Raw genomic sequence first — 15870 nt, 5'->3', positions numbered from 1 at the left:
TCCAAACCTGTAGAGTCACAGACTCTCTTAGAGGAGCTGGTGCTGTAGCCCAATATCCAGAAGAGAACAGTGATCACATGGGACCAGGAGAGACAGTCAATGTGACCACTGCCTGGGTGTCCTCACATCTTCCTCCCCCAATTTTTCCCTATCAATGTACAAATAACCAAAAATCTAGGATGATTTCTTCAAGTAGGAGTCACTAAATCATCACCTTTCTGTCATCCTAAGGGCAGAGAGATAAATGCTAATATTGGAGGGGCCTGTGGTTTGTATCCATTACTCTGCTTCTTTCCCAAGAGTGTGTCACAAATATTCCACATGAAGACACATGGAGAAGGGTCAGGAGTTACAGCAGCTGGCCAGAGCCCTCATGCCCAAATATTCTAAATCTTTGGCCTTTAAAAATCTCCTCTGGAGTTTTCCATTCCTTTTGTTGTCTGCATTTGGCTCAAGTTTAACTATGAATTTACAAGTCAATATGTGCATCTTTGAAAATGGATTTGCTCCTTTAATGTGAGATTGTTTGGTGGGGTAAGAGGGAAAACAAGAGGAGTGACTCATCCTTTGGTGAGCAATGTAGAGAGAAAATCCTCAGCCTTGACACTCTAATTCTTCTCTACCCACTTGCCCAAGCCTCCTGGCTCAGAAGGGAGAATGTGACAAAGAAAAATACCTTGCAGCCTACTCCCAATTACCCATAATAACAGAAAAAGCAAGAGATAAGGAGCAAATGAAACCCCTGGAGCACCGTGGATTCTCATTTCAGCCAAGAATTCTCTCTCTCTCTCTCTCTCTCTCTCTCTCTCTCTCTCTCTCTCTCTCTCTCTCTCTCTCTCTCTCTGTCTCTCTCTCTCTCTCTCTCTCACACACACACACACACACACACACACACACCCCAGAGCTTTTATCACACAGCAAACCTAGCTTGACCTTCATTCCTGCTCCATGCCATCTGTGGGCACTTTTTGTCAGAGAGCAAGGGAATTAATCAAAAGGTGGACAGAAGAGAGTAGCTGAGGAAGTCAGGGGCCTGGATAATTCATTAAAAGGATCATGACAACTGACCCAGTATAGGAAAGAGGGGGCTCATGGGACGTTCTTAGGGTGCCTCACCTGTGCTCAGAGCTCTGGGTGAAAACCAAGTTACCTGGAGTCAAAAGAGTCTGCTGCCCATTAGCCCATGTATTTACCCCTCTGTGGAGTGTTTGGCACCAACTGGCTTCATATGGGGTGCATGTATCTTTATGAGGATGCACGCACCCCATTCCCAAGCCCCAAGTTAGGCATTACATGATCAGAGGAAACAAAGTCATTTTAGAGACAATCTGAGCACAACTGACTTTTAAAAAAAAGGCTAATCGGATGGTGGGAAAACATCTCATGCTGCTATGCCAAAGAGCAATTATTTGGGACTTTTTTTTCTGGGGAGTTGTATTATCCACCCTTCCATTCCATTCCAAAAGTGAATTTTAAATAAGCCTGGGTTAGCAAGACTCTTAGGACTCTTAATGCTGAAGGAAGTGCTGCTCTGAAACCCGGCTAGATCTGCTGTAATCTCACAGTGTGAGAGCACATCCAAGGAGAAAAAAGTCAAGTCAGAGAGCCACATGGCAGTGTATTTTCCATCTCGATTTGATCCTTGAAGCCAGAACTGCAGTTTATAGACTTACAACGAGCAAGGCCCGGAGAATTATCATGCTCTGCCAACATCAACAAACTAGTATAAAGTTTGACCTTGTCCTCAGTCGACCACCAAATCAAAGTGGGCCAAGGGCACGGTGACATGACAAGTGGGAGGGTCTAAACATATCTGCCATGACATTTGAAATGGACAGGCTTATAAAGTCACATCCTGGAGCAGACATGAAGCACAATCCATTAGCAGCATGCCTGTGTCAAGGGCTAAAGAGTGTGTGAGTGTGTTTGTGTGTGTGTGTGTGTGTGTGTGTGTGTGTGTTCTAAATTTTTACAAATCAAGCCACGTGTTACTACTATTTATTTAATGAATAAAGAGAATTAATATCTGGTTCCCTTGGCTAATGGGAAAGTGTGTGTGTGTGTGTCTGCGCACGCACCAAAACTCTTTTACCAGAAAGGAAATACATCACTGTGGCAGGTTAAATGAAGTGGAGCGTTTTCTTCCTGGAAAATAAACCTAAGCGAGTCTCACCGCATCACTCACATAAGTGATTCTCACTTATCACACAGAAGATTTATCTTGTCTTTCAGGTGTTATGAGAATCAAACGCAGACACGAGGTGACATGTGAGAAGTATACTCTGTTGAGTATGGCTTTCCTACTACCCAACACCTGCACGCCACCTAAAAATATTCCAGTGGTGATGAAAAGAAATCATTCTGACTCCACCAAATCCCATATTTTAAATTGTTATGAGAAAACTTGCAAAAGTAACTGTCAAAATATCTGATTACCTTTAAAATATTATTTATGAGTTTATTCGGTTAAAAAAGCAAATGGCCTTTCTAGGTAGCAAGATGACACTTAATCATGAGTGAGTCTATCACTGTGTAATAGCTGTTATACTGAGAAATCTTCAAGTCAGAAACTAGAAATCGGGGAATCACAAATCTGTAGGAGCAAAGGCGATTGCAAGAGGCTGTGACGCTGGTTGAGAAACTTTACATCCGCTGTAGTCTTAAAACAAAAGGCAGGCTGAAATTGATTTACTATGCTATCAGATAGTAAAAAACAAAAAAAAGTAGGATGTACATACACAGCATTGTGTGCTGAACTCTATAAACGTCAGCGTCCAAAGGTGCTAGGATTTTAAGTGTCCTCAGAGGACAGAGCCCCCTGAGAGAGCATCCACATAATTCATGCTTTTTATTTCCTCCTATATTGCCCATTTAACAATCAAATTTTGTCATATCAAGACTAGTAAGTCCCACGTTAACTGTCTCCTGCACTCCGCTCTCATCTCTCTGTTGCATCTCAGGAAACCACAAGGAACAGAGCTCTCCAGGAGAGCTGGAAAATCAACCACAGAGCCAGAAAGCACCGCAATATGAAAGCACCCCTAACCTCTTGGTTATCTTGAGTGCACACTGTAGAAGAAGGATGGAAAAGAGTGCTAGGACATCCTCTAATCCCAAACCTCTGGGAATAACATGGCATCTTTTGTGTATCCTGATCAGTGGGACCTCTTCAGGAGATAAACTGTTCTAGAAATTCTGAGCCATCTTCTTTCATAATCCCCAATGTTATTCAAACAATACATGCATGTGATATGTATTGTTTGATATGTATATTAATTATGTGAGGGCTAAAATCTGTGGTCCCAGCTAATTAAGTGACCCATGTGGAAAAGCAACTCGTGCTCATTGATACCACGTTTCAAATGAATTAACTGACCGCAGACTTACTCAACCATGCAGGTAGAAATATGCTAAAACATACTTTAACAATTTTGAACACAGTCAAATTTTGAACACAGTCAAATCTAAAGAAGTTTATATAGAAATAAGATGAACGTGGCTTCACATGGGTGACTGACGTCTGTTATGAGAAAACCTGAAAAGATCCTAATGCTACACCAGGGATGCCCAACCACCTTCTTCTGTCTAAACTTTACTGGAAAGTGTTAATCTAAAAAGGTATGAAATTGATTTGAATGCTTTCCTAAACAAAGCTTTTATTCTCTCCTTCTCCTCCTTCAATACATTCCAGAATAATACAATGTTTCACCCAACATATTAAAGTTTAAATCTTGATCTTTGTGCAGATTGCCTTGGCAACCTCAAATTCTCTGTAACGAGAGTCACACTAAAGGCAAAAAAAAAAAAAGGCATAAATATATTTGTACAAATCAGAATTACAAACCTTTACATGAGTCATCCTCAATCGGCTGTTTGAAAGCTGTTATGTCACTGAAAGTGCAAAGAAATAAAACCACTTTATCCTGTTCATTTCGAATTGGAGCAATTTTCACAAAGAACCACACAGGTGTCCCTGAAAGAAATATTGAAAAGTTGGTCAGTAATTTGCATTCTCATTTGAGGGGCTATGAAAGCAAAGACTTGGGAATGAATAGGTACAAATATTAATTCATTTTTTAAAACGCTTCATTCCTTCAGATGTTGAAATTATTATACCATTAATTTCTCTTCTTTCTGGAATAAAACCTTTCACAGTTACTATTCAGTGGGGCTTGTCTTCTGTTCAAATAATTTTGTAAATGCAGATCTCTTAACCCTGTATAACAATTAGAAAATAGGATAAAACCCCTCCTGGAAGTAACTAAGGTATAGAGACCTAAAGACTTATCTTTGACCATGTAGTAGACAAGTAAACAGTAGGGGCCAGGAGGGCACGGCCAACCATGGCCAGTAGACCACGCAAACTCAAATTTCCATTGTTAAAGGGCCCCCGTGTCAAAATTCAGTGTGGGAATCCATCAGTTTGGCTCACATGCCCAATCAACCATGGGCCAGAAACTACATTTCTAAGTCTCTCTCCCCAAAATAAAAATCCAAAAGGTCCAATATAATAGCAAATGATAACATATTAAGAAGGAAAAGAATTGCCAAAATGATTCTCCCAGCAAAGGCTCCCCCAGGAAGGGAGGTTTCTAGATTAGGGCTGTGATTACATTAGTGTCTTAGGACGCTCGACCAATGTGTTTCAACTTCCAATCCTTGTTCCTGAGCTAAAGTGGGGGATAAATGAGATCTTCCAAAGCACTGCCTGAATCCACAGAAGGAGAGGGTGAGCAGGACTCATCTGACTACTCAGAAAGGGTACCCACCCAGGTATCTATGGCCAAGTATCTGCACAAAGTCAGTCTCTGGCTTCCAAAAAATATTAGGAAAAACAAACAAGTATTTTCTTTCTATAGAGGACCTCAGCAAGACAGAACAATCAATTCCGTGATACAAAATTAAAGGAGGCAAAAGCAATGATAAGTTCTTCCCTATCAAATTCTTGTCGCCCAGCTCCTAAAACAGCATCTGGCGTGTAAGAACTTAGTAACTATTTGTTGAATTTTGCATAACTGGAATAGTACTTTATATACTATTTTCTAACCACTTTCAAGTTAAAATAGAGTAAATATTTCTCCATGTTGTTAAGTGTTAGAGAAGCTTCTTACGTACCAGGCAACATGCTCAGCATTTTATTTACTTTAGGAGATAGCAATGGAAATAACTCACTAAATCTTGGAGATGGAAATAGATCCCTAAGAGGTCACCTGGGTCTCTCTGCCTGCAATCACATCAACTTCCATACTATACAACACAGACAGACAGACAGACATCTCTGATTAACATTAGGATTAGTCAAGCTAACTTAACAATAACTAGCTTACATATCTGGTTATACCACTTATTTATATGTACGTATGAATAAGCCTAAAATGTAGAATCAAACAGGCAGCAAATAGATCAAATAGGAATATGTTCTCCTTCAATCTTAAATATCTATGTAATCATCCACAGTTAATTTTAATCTTCTGTCCATTTTCTCTTTCCATAATTCTCAGCTGTCAGTTTCTGGGTGCTCTTGGAAGACAAATAGATTATAATGTCACTAAGAAAAATGTGTTTTTGAAAGAAAAATCCACCATACAAAAACCACAGATGGCATTCCAAAATCAAGAGGAATATGGCCTCTGAATTACCCACTGTTTTTGGAAAGTTTGTGTTACTACTGTTCTCAGCCCCTTCTTCAGAATCTGTGGGATTTTAAACCATTTTCAATTAAGCAACAGATAACTCAGAAGTATCTCTCAGGTGTATCCTAGCTGGTAAAAAGCAAACAAATCAAAAAACCATTTTCTTTTTGCTCTAAAGAAAACTTGAAGCGATTTTCTTTTAAGACGGTAAGCCAGAAAGCACTTCTAATTTGTCAAACTAATAATAAATCAGATAAAGGGACCCTCACTCATGATGTCTAACACCAGGAGCCCAGTCTTGCTGGATCCCCAGAACCTTCCCGTTCGCAGCTGCCACCTTCCACTGTGCTCTGTCAGCGAGGCTCGAGGCCTTGTGAATGCTCCAATTGGGACTGAGCCATCTAATCTTTATATTCCACTTATGACTATGGGGATTGATGACATTAACCTTTTTCAAGGTCTCCTCTTAGGAGACCTTTTTCATTTTACTGCAGTTCAAGCTCATCATGAACTCTCCCCATTTCAACAATTCAATCTGTTTAAAGCTGTGTGCTTCTCGCCACCAAACTGTGTCCACTGATTGCATCCAGAAATGTTCCCCTATTAAATACATACTACTCTGATCATCCCTTTTGAGTATCTAAGTTGTATCTTGTACCAAAAAATTCACAGTCAGTATGTATTGCCTTAGAGTTCATCTCCAATTGATCATTTGGACTTGTTGAGGGAAGGAACCTCCTTTTCCCTGATCTGGTGTTTCCCTGTAGAGGGACATCTTTCAGTGAGGCACTCCAGGCCTTTTCCCTGGGTTAGCAGTTTGGAGGACAAGAATTGGATGTGTGCAGCTTGACCACTACTCCTCTCCTGCTTTCTTAGAAATGAGTCTGCATCCTGTTTTGCTTCTCCCATTCTGTAAATGTTAGGGGGTAGGTCAAAAGGCAGAGGAGATGGCGACTGGGAGGAGAACTGAAGTTCTCCAGTGCTACCTGGGATGGATGGGTAATTCTGTCTGATTCCAAGATTCACTTTAAGAAACAGTTGACCGAAAAAAATAAAAGTTATTTTACTGGCAAGAATGGGCTTATTCAGGAATAGCAAAGAATTGCAATTTCAGACATGCGAGCTATGGCAAAACCGTAGGCAACTCTGAAGAACAAAGGAGAGAGAATTCTTTTATAGAGGAAGGGGTGGGAGAAGTTGGGAGAGGCTTTTACAAGCAAAGAGTCCACAGGAGAAAACTGGGAGTTCCAAGTGTAGTGCTTTTCATTGGCTGAGTTATGATAGTCTCAAGGGCTGAGCTGTTGTTAGGCAAGGAGAAACTCTTCCTTCCTCCTGCTGGTGTAGTAAAATAGAAAACATCTTGTTGGAGAGGCAGCTTATGGGTCTCTTCCTGTTTGGGGTAATTGACGATGAGTTAGGTAGGCCATGAGACTCCCCCTGCAGGCCTTCCCAACCACAATTTTAGTTGAGGTTTCTTTTATTAATTTTCTCAAAATGCACTTGCCCACAAATATCAACAACATTCTCCAGGATAAGCTTTACTAGTCATGAAGGTGATACTTTCACCTCCATTTGCCTAATTCTTGTATCTTTTTCAATTGGTTCTGAGCACAGGCAGGGAAAGAATGCTAGGTATTAACCCCCCTCAAACCTTAACAATCGAGGACTATTACTTTAAATAGATCATGATTCATTCCAAGGAGATCTGATCTACCTTCTGTCTTATCATCCTGCACCCCTATGCCAATAGCACCTAATGTAGTATTATGCATAGGGTCACATTAGGCCACTGTATTGCTCAGCTCCAAAGAGCTGCCATCTTGGAGTTGTGAAACTCAACAACCTTGGCAGAGTAGGCTCTATAAATGCTTGCTGAGTTTCAAAGTAATAAATCCTGCTTCCAGGGTCTTCACAATCACTCAGACCTGCCTCTCTCCCAAATTATCACTACCCAAACAATCTAGAAAAGCAAGTAGAAGGGGTTTAAATTTTTATTTCTGAAATTCTTCCCAAAGAGAACATGAGTCCTTCCTAGGTGGCACCAACCAGTAATTCAACCCTTCTTCTTAAAAGCAAAGCATGTTTAACTAACAAAATATTACTCAAAGTCTCAATATATTAAACAATTGCTCCAAATGAATATGAACCATCCAGAGCCTGGAGCCCCACCCAACCAGTTTCTTTCCACCCCTCTGGATGCCCAAGGGTATTCCCGAGCCTTTGGGCTCCTTTCAGATATAGACTTGCCCAGAGGCAAAGGCCATGGCAGGTGACCGCCAGGGATCTCTCCTAGAGCCCAGATTCTGCAGAAAGATCCATTCCATCAAGATACAGGAGAGGCAATGAATGCACCAATGTTCACCAGCATGCACACACACACACAATCCACAAGAGGAGTTTAAAATTTTGCCTCTTCACCCAAGAAGCTACAGTAGAAAAACAAGTATGTGATGTCTTCTTTCTACAAAAAGATCAAAGGTCCAATGACAAATTTTCTACTAGAGGAAGATCAATGCACAAATCCAGGAGAAACACATCATCTGGCAATCCTGATGGCAGCAAAGGCTGCTGCTGCTGGGAGAGCAGCTCTTTCTTGGCTGAGGATACTCAGTGAAGGGGAAGTTCCAGGCCAGGCTCCTCCTCCTGGTCACTCTGTGATTCTCAGCCCTTAGGTAGGGCCCTTGCGTCATGCAGTAATGAACCTGACAAACTAACCTGGCTATGGGGTTTCTCAACCTCATCAGTCAGATAGCAAAAGAGCAAGGCTCAGCTGTATGAGAGAATTTTTGGCATCCATCAGTCTTCCTCTACCCTGGGCCTCCTCCTAGGTACTCTTTGTAACCAGGCAGTCAGGTAGCCATGCCACAATCAACAGCAACAGAACTGACCAAGCTAATGTGATTGGTTCTTGAGATGGGTCGCACGTGCTGAGCCATTTGGATAGGTCCTGAAACTGGAGTAGGGAATGGCAGCCTGCCCCGGGAAACAGACCCGTGGTCTGGGGTCAACTTCATTGAGACAAATGACTAGTGCAGAGAGGATGAGACAACACTAGGGGGACATAGTGGCTGGCCACTGGCCATTAGAATATCTGATTTGGAATCCCAAGCCCTGGGTTTGAACTCTGTCTCTTCCTTTATTATGTGTCTTGGGCATGTCACTTTAACTTCTCTTGAAATCAGTTTTCTTATTTGTAAAATGGCGATAATAAACCTACTTTAGATTAAGTAAAAATATATACATGTCTGGTACGTAGGTATTTAAAACTATTACTTTCCTTTTTTCCTTCCTTTTAAATCCCTCATCTGTAAGATTGAAATGCTCAATATCACCTCACAGGAGTGTTTGGATGACTTAAAAAAACGAATGTATCTCAAGTGTTTAATGAAACTCTGAAGCTACCTCAACCTGTTCTGAGGAAAGAGAGCCAGTCTCAAGCATAACAAGGAGAAAGCTAGAAAAAAAATCAATGCTTAAGCCTCGAGGTACTTAAAATTTGATTGAAGAGCAAAAAGCAAAACCTAAATAAATGGAGAAAGTTACATTGTTTATAGATGAGAAGGTTCAATTTTGTAAGTCAGACCTCCCATTTACTATATAAACTTAATACAATTGCAATGAGAATCTCAATTGTTCTTTTCTCGTTTGTTTTCCTCAGAGCTTGATGGATTGAAATTCAATTCAAATAGAAAAATGAAGGTAGAAGAATGTCCAAGAAATTTTTGAAGAAAAAAAATAATGACAGGGACTACCTACTATGAAAATTAAGAGCCATTGTCACTGGTTCTAAAACAAGCAACAATGAAAATAATGATATCACTTATTGAATGTTTACAATGAGGCCAAGCCCAGACATAGTATGGTTTACTTCTCACAATACTCTGTGAGGTGGAACTGCTACTATGACAGTATCCTCATTTTAAATATGGGGGAAACCACTGGGAAAGCATTTTAACGAAATCCACATAGCTAATAAGTTACAAAAGAAGAGGAGAGAGACAAACCCATGAACGTGTGAGAATTTATTATATAAAGAAAAGAGCATTTCAAATTAGAAGGGCGGAGCTGGATTCTTTACCAAATAGTACAGTGGCCCCAGTTTATCCATGGTCTCATTTTCCTCTGTTTCAGTTACCTGCGGTCAACAGTGGTCTGAAAATATTAAATGGAAAATTCTAAGAATAAATAATTCATAAGTTTTAAACTGCATGCCGTTCTGAGTAGCATGATCAAATCTCACACTGGTCTGAGTTCTGTAATGGAATCTCACGTGGTCCTGCCCAGGATGTGAAGCATCCCTTTGTCCAGCGTCTCATGCTGTATATGCCCCCTGCCCGTTAGTAAACTCGTAGCTGTCTTGGTGATCAAACTGACTATAACAGTATCACAGCTTGTGTTCAGGTAACCCTTATTTTACTTAATAACAGCCCCGAAGTACAAGAGTAGTGATGCTGGCAATTCTGATATGCCAAAGAGAATCCATAAAGTGCTTCCTTTAAGTGAAAAGGTATGTATATATAGGGGAAAACATTATATATATATATATATATATATATATATATATATATATACACACACACACACACACACACACACACACACAGTCACACACACACATACACACAGGGTTCAGTACTATTTGAGGTTTCAAGCATCCACTGGGAGTCTTGGAATGTGTCCCCTGCAGATCAAGGGAAGACTATTGTACTGAGACAACTAAACAAGCACTGTGGAAAGTCAATTAAGTTAGACTGCTACATCACATGATATATAAAAATAAATTCCACATGGTTTGTTCTAAATATTCTAACATAGCTATAAAAGTACCAAAAGGAAAAATAGAAGAATATTCTTCTAAAATAGAAGAATATTTTATTATCTGGGTAAGCTTCCTAAGCATTATACAAAGGTCAGAACCAGAAAGGAAAACATTGACATAAAAAATTTTCACTTTTATATGGTATTTTAAAAAGAGTCTCTAAAAGGAAAAATACTTTATGTTACATAGGTGTTTAGGGTCAATATCCCTTACAGCTTCTAGCATTGAATAAGTAAAAGACAATCCATTAGGAAACGAGGCAAAATATTATTTTTTTTTCCTATTAGATTTGTCTCCACAACTAGATTGTAACCCCCTCAAAGTCAGGCTCGTTTTCTTATACCTGGATCTCTTGGGCTCAAACCGACAGGCCTACAGTAGGTAATCAATAAGTACTTGGCCAGCAGCTTCTCCTTGCTGGCTTGGCAAAATGCTGTAAGATGCCTTTCCCGAGGCTTCTGTGATGGAGAAGCTGATCCAGAGCTTCCAAACACGGGGCCACCAGCCTCATCACAAGTCATGGCGTCAGTCATGCTGTACCCAAGGGGTGTACTACTTTCACTCAGGCTGATACTTCTTGATTGTCTTGTTTGAAAAAATGGGAAAACTAATTGACTAGCACAAGAGTGACCACCTAAAATATTTACTGAATGAGTTCATTAATGATGGCTGTCAGTGATATAGGAGAATTATCGAGCATACTGAGAATGAGTTCAGTAACAATACAAAACATATAGCACCACTGAAAGGCCCAGGTGTATTGGTCAGACTGGCCAACAGATAGAAAGAAACCTTTCAAATAATCTATCCTTGAAGATATGTAGTAACATTCTACACACTCATTCCAAAACATACCCTGAAATCTTCTGCTAATTACTCCCAACTCCCCAAAAGGTAGGACAAACATTAATGCTTATCAATAGAAGTTCCTTTTTACAAAGTTGTGCTTGAAAATACTAAATAATGGAAGGGGGGGGAAGAATCAAAAGAATTTATTAAGAGCTTATAAAAAATCAGTAACAAAATCACTGGAATTAAATAGAATATATGGGCAAAGAACCTGAACAATTAACACAAAAAAGGTAATGTTAAATGGCTAGTAAATGGGAAAAATATTTCAGTCTCACCAGCATTAAAAATACTCATTAAGCAAAGAAAAAAATTAATTGTAGGCAATTTGATAATTTAAAAGTTATACTATTCAATGCTGGTGCAGTACAATGAGTCAGATGCTCATAATTTTAAAGTGAACTTGAAAATGGGTTCAATTCTCACAACACTACTTGGCAAAATGTCTCAGGAACCTTAGTTCACATACTTTGACACAGTACTTCTCAACTTCTAGGAAATATTTCATAATGTCAACAAGATGTCTTTACACAAAGATATTCATCTTAACATTGTGCTTAATAAAGAAAAGTTAGAGCCTTATAAATATCCGATAATAGAGGAAGTGTTAATAAAATTCTTTCTAAATTATGTTTATGGGGAATTTTAATGATGGGGATAATTTTGTGATAAAAGATTACATAATTGTATGATTTCGAGTTGCATATATGTCACAATCTCAATTATGTAACATGTACGCAGACAAAAACTAAAAGTGAACCTACCAAAAAGTTAAAAGTATAGTAGTATTCCGCTGAGACTTTGAGTCTTTGGGGGATTGTTTTTCTTCTTTATACCTTCATGTACTCTCCATAGCAAAAATGCATTAATTTAAAAATGACAGAGAAAAATAAATATTCTTTTAGATGATGGCATTTCACATTTTAAAATCTCAACGGGGGCGAGTTTTCCCCCAGGGGACTCTATACTGCTTTAAAATGCTGAACATTTCAATCTAATGAACCACAAAGTTTGAAAGTAGAAGCAAACTCTGCCTCCTCCTTCCTCTCGTCCCATCCATTTACGTTCAATCTGCTCCTATGAGACCAACACAGCTCAGTTCCGCCCCACACTGCTCACTCCTCAGCTCCCAAACCCTCACTCCGAATCACATACTTTTCTTTCACTCATCTGTTTCTTGGTAACTATCAAGTTCCTTTCAAAGTCACTCAACAAACATTTGCTGAGCATCTCCTCCAGGCCCAGCTCTGAGCTAGAATCTTGGTTAAGTTTCACTTCAGGCCAAACGAGGAGTTGCTGACAGGAAATGCTGTGTTTCCCATTACCTGGGCACTGCCTAGAGCTGGGTAAACTGAGGGAAGAGCCAGTCACTGGTCACCACTAACAAAGTCCTACATTCAGCTTTCTCCCTTTCCCCCCTCCACCCTCAACATCTCACCATCTCAATGGCCTCTTCCCCTCAGCCAGCACACTCCTCTTGTCACCGGGGTGATTCCTAGCGGGCCCCAACCTCCAGTCTCCTATGCTCCCTTCTGTCTCCACACTCTACTGCAATCATCTCTCTAAAATGAAAATCTGATTATATACTTAACCCTGCTTAAAACCCCTCAATGTGCCTCACTCCCACCCTCTTTCCCCACAACTGCTGCTCTTAAGACAAATTCTAAACTCTTTAACGTGGCCGTGTTACTGGCTGTTATTAACTTTGCCGCCTCATTGGTTAACCCTTGTTTACAAGGTTGGACAATTAAGTTCACGAACTTGTTGCAACGATATTGCTAACCTTTTTTGATATCAGAGGGATTATTCATTATGAATTTGTACCAACTGGACCAACAGTTCACCAAGTTTACTATTTGGAAATGATGAAAAGGCTACATGAAAAAGACAAAAAACAATCTGAACTTTTTAGCAACAATTCATGGCTCTTGCATCACGACAATGCACCAGCTCACACAGCACTGTCTGTGAAGGAGTTTTTAGCCAGTTAACAAATAACTGTATTGGAACAACCTCCCTACTCACCTGATCTGGCCCCCAATGACTTTTTTCTTTACCCAAAGATAAAGGACATATTGAAAGGAAGATATTTTGATGACATTCAGGACATCAAGGATAATACGACGACAGCTCTGATGGCCATTCCAGAAAGAGTTCCAAAATTGCTTTGAAGGGTGGACTAGGCACTGGCATCAGTGCATAGCTTCCCAAGGTGACCGTTGTGATATTCAGCAATGAGGTATACAGCACTTTTTCTAGGATGAGTTCGTGAACTTAATTGACAGACCTCATGCCTGCATTTCATCAGCCAGAGGTACTCTTTGCTCTCCTCTCTGCCCATCTCCCACCTACCCTTCAGTTTCTGCATTGGACTTCCCGTCTTCTAGGAAGACTGCCTTCCCTGACCTCATACATTAGGGTTAAGTAATCCCCCTATGTGCTGTCACATTCAGAACCTTATGGCTCTGTCCTGTGGATGCTGCCCCCACCCCTGTGGATGCTCTAAAAGTATAGGTTATGTTTGTCTCTCCGTAACTGTGTCCCTGGCCTAGTGTCTGACAATAAAAAGTTGTTGGAAAAAAGTATAGCATTTGGTGTAACTGCTATAATATTCCCAGGCTTAACAAATAATTTCAAGTTTCTGAATTCCTTAGGAGAGGGTAAGAGATGGAAGAGTCGGGGGAAGTGAGAAGGTTCCCAGGAAGAAACCAACACTATCTGCATCAATTTCATGCTTCACAATTTACGTACAGGCTTAGCCTTCTACGGAGCCCCTGCCGGTGCACCAGACATCTCTGTGTAAATCAGAGACAGAAGCTCTTCCCTCAGCACAGACGCAATTCTAGGCTGGGGACACGGAGGCTTCAGCAAGCAAACTGCAAGCTGGTTTCCAGTTGCCCCTATACAGGGTATCGCCTGCCTTGCACCCACAGTTACACTCGTCCCCATCTAGGAAGAATGGCCACGGAGCAAGCACTGGAAACAGGTCCTGGATCTGCATGACCTCAGGTGAGGAATTAAACTATTTAATCCTTATACTATGGAGATAATTAACACCGCCATGCCTACTTCTCAAGGCTTAGAGAATTGACAATTTAAAATACTCAAAGGTAAGGTGAAAATTGCATATGATCACAATTATTCTTGGAAATGCCTTAACATCATCCATAAAGTGTAGCCCAGGCTGACATTCATCTCTCAATAAGCCCCCCTCAATCTCCAGGGAGGGAAGAAATGCTGATTCTCCGTAGAACAGCATTGGCTCACTTGCTGTTCTAACTGAAGTTGAACTAACTGGCTCACTTGCAGAGGCCATGTCTACCCACATGGTAGGTAGTTTCAAATACACAGTCACCTTCAGTGCGATGAGATACAATACGAAGCCTTCATCCCTGGAGGAAGCTGAGGGAACAGCAGATTCTCCTGTCCCATCTCATATTCATTCTGGGGCACATGCTCACTGAAGGGAATGGCAAGCGAAATCACTAACTCAACTTAATTTATGTTTCCCTCTCTCTCCCTTTTGTGCCAAACATGTATAGTTGAATTTAGACAAGTTAAATGCACAGTCTAATGAAGCTTGAAGGCTCTGAAGCAAAATATAAATGCAAAGCATTTTGGTGATACACCTCCCCGATTAGTATTCTGTGCCGTGGGGAAATCCACTGTTGAGTACACAAAACCTTTCACTTAGGCTATTAGCTCAGGCACGGGGGAAGGGAAGGCCACTGCCGGCATGCTTCAGGTCAGAACCATTGCTCTGAGTTGAGCTGCCCATAGTGGAAGGACTGGCACAGAGCCATTCATAGTCTTTCACCTCATTCCTCTTATGCTGAATAGCAGGGTAGGAGCTAGACCTAGGCTGAAGGAGTGAGGTGGAGCAAAGCAACCTCTCTACCATGAAAGCTACAAGACCAACCCTCTTGGATTTGTGGGTGCCCAGAGCCAAATTCTCAGACCAGCAGCATCGGCACAGGACACCAGGCAAACAGTCCTCTTAGTTGCCAGCTCCACCATGCCAGACTGAAAAAATGGTCCCAACTCCTTCCAGACAAAAGCAGCATGGTGACCTTTGCTTTCCAAAGCAAAATGTATGACTCTGAACGCCACCAAAATAAACACGCCATCTGGGCCACTCTGGAAATGTTCTGTTGAATCTATGACTTACCATTCCACCCTACATATAAAGAACAGGATTCTTTGCAAACAAAATAGCATTTTGAGAAACAAAAGAAAAGCACTGGTCGACACCTCTGCAGCCCTGCTACAGCCAGATGCCCCACTTATACTTCTAATATAGCTAATCTCCATTCTCCTAAGAGAAAAGCAAGTTTTATCCTTGTGTATGGCTACTGACCTAAAACTCCATTAACATACTTTGTAGAAGTAATTGTAGCCAAAACAAATACAAATTAGCAATGCACTGTGACTATTAAATGTTGTCTCCAGATGAAAAACTGGAGTCACTGGGAGAACAAAATTTTATTCAGAAACTCTGAATTGAGTATCTACTGGCATTTCCTCCTGTGCTAGGGGCTGTGGAAGACAGATACAAAGACAAAACGGACA

The 15870-nt window shown here is 40.7% G+C and overlaps 1 protein-coding gene across 2 annotated transcripts in view; it reads right to left on the bottom strand.

The window, feature by feature from the left end:
* Positions 1-15870, bottom strand: part of KCNH1 (potassium voltage-gated channel subfamily H member 1) — a 340626-nt gene that overhangs the window by 289066 nt on the left and 35690 nt on the right. For both annotated transcript variants that reach the window (XM_033094007.1, XM_033094008.1), the window contains exon 4: positions 3845-3973. In XM_033094007.1, the coding sequence (XP_032949898.1) occupies positions 3845-3973 (129 nt within the window). The remainder of the gene's footprint in view (positions 1-3844; positions 3974-15870) is intronic.

This window comes from Rhinolophus ferrumequinum, chromosome 22 (assembly GCF_004115265.2).
Source record: "Rhinolophus ferrumequinum isolate MPI-CBG mRhiFer1 chromosome 22, mRhiFer1_v1.p, whole genome shotgun sequence".
In the NCBI taxonomy this organism is placed as follows: Eukaryota; Metazoa; Chordata; class Mammalia; order Chiroptera; family Rhinolophidae; genus Rhinolophus; species Rhinolophus ferrumequinum.
The sequence above is the reverse complement of the archived record's forward strand: the minus strand, read 5'-3'. Positions and strand labels throughout refer to the sequence as shown.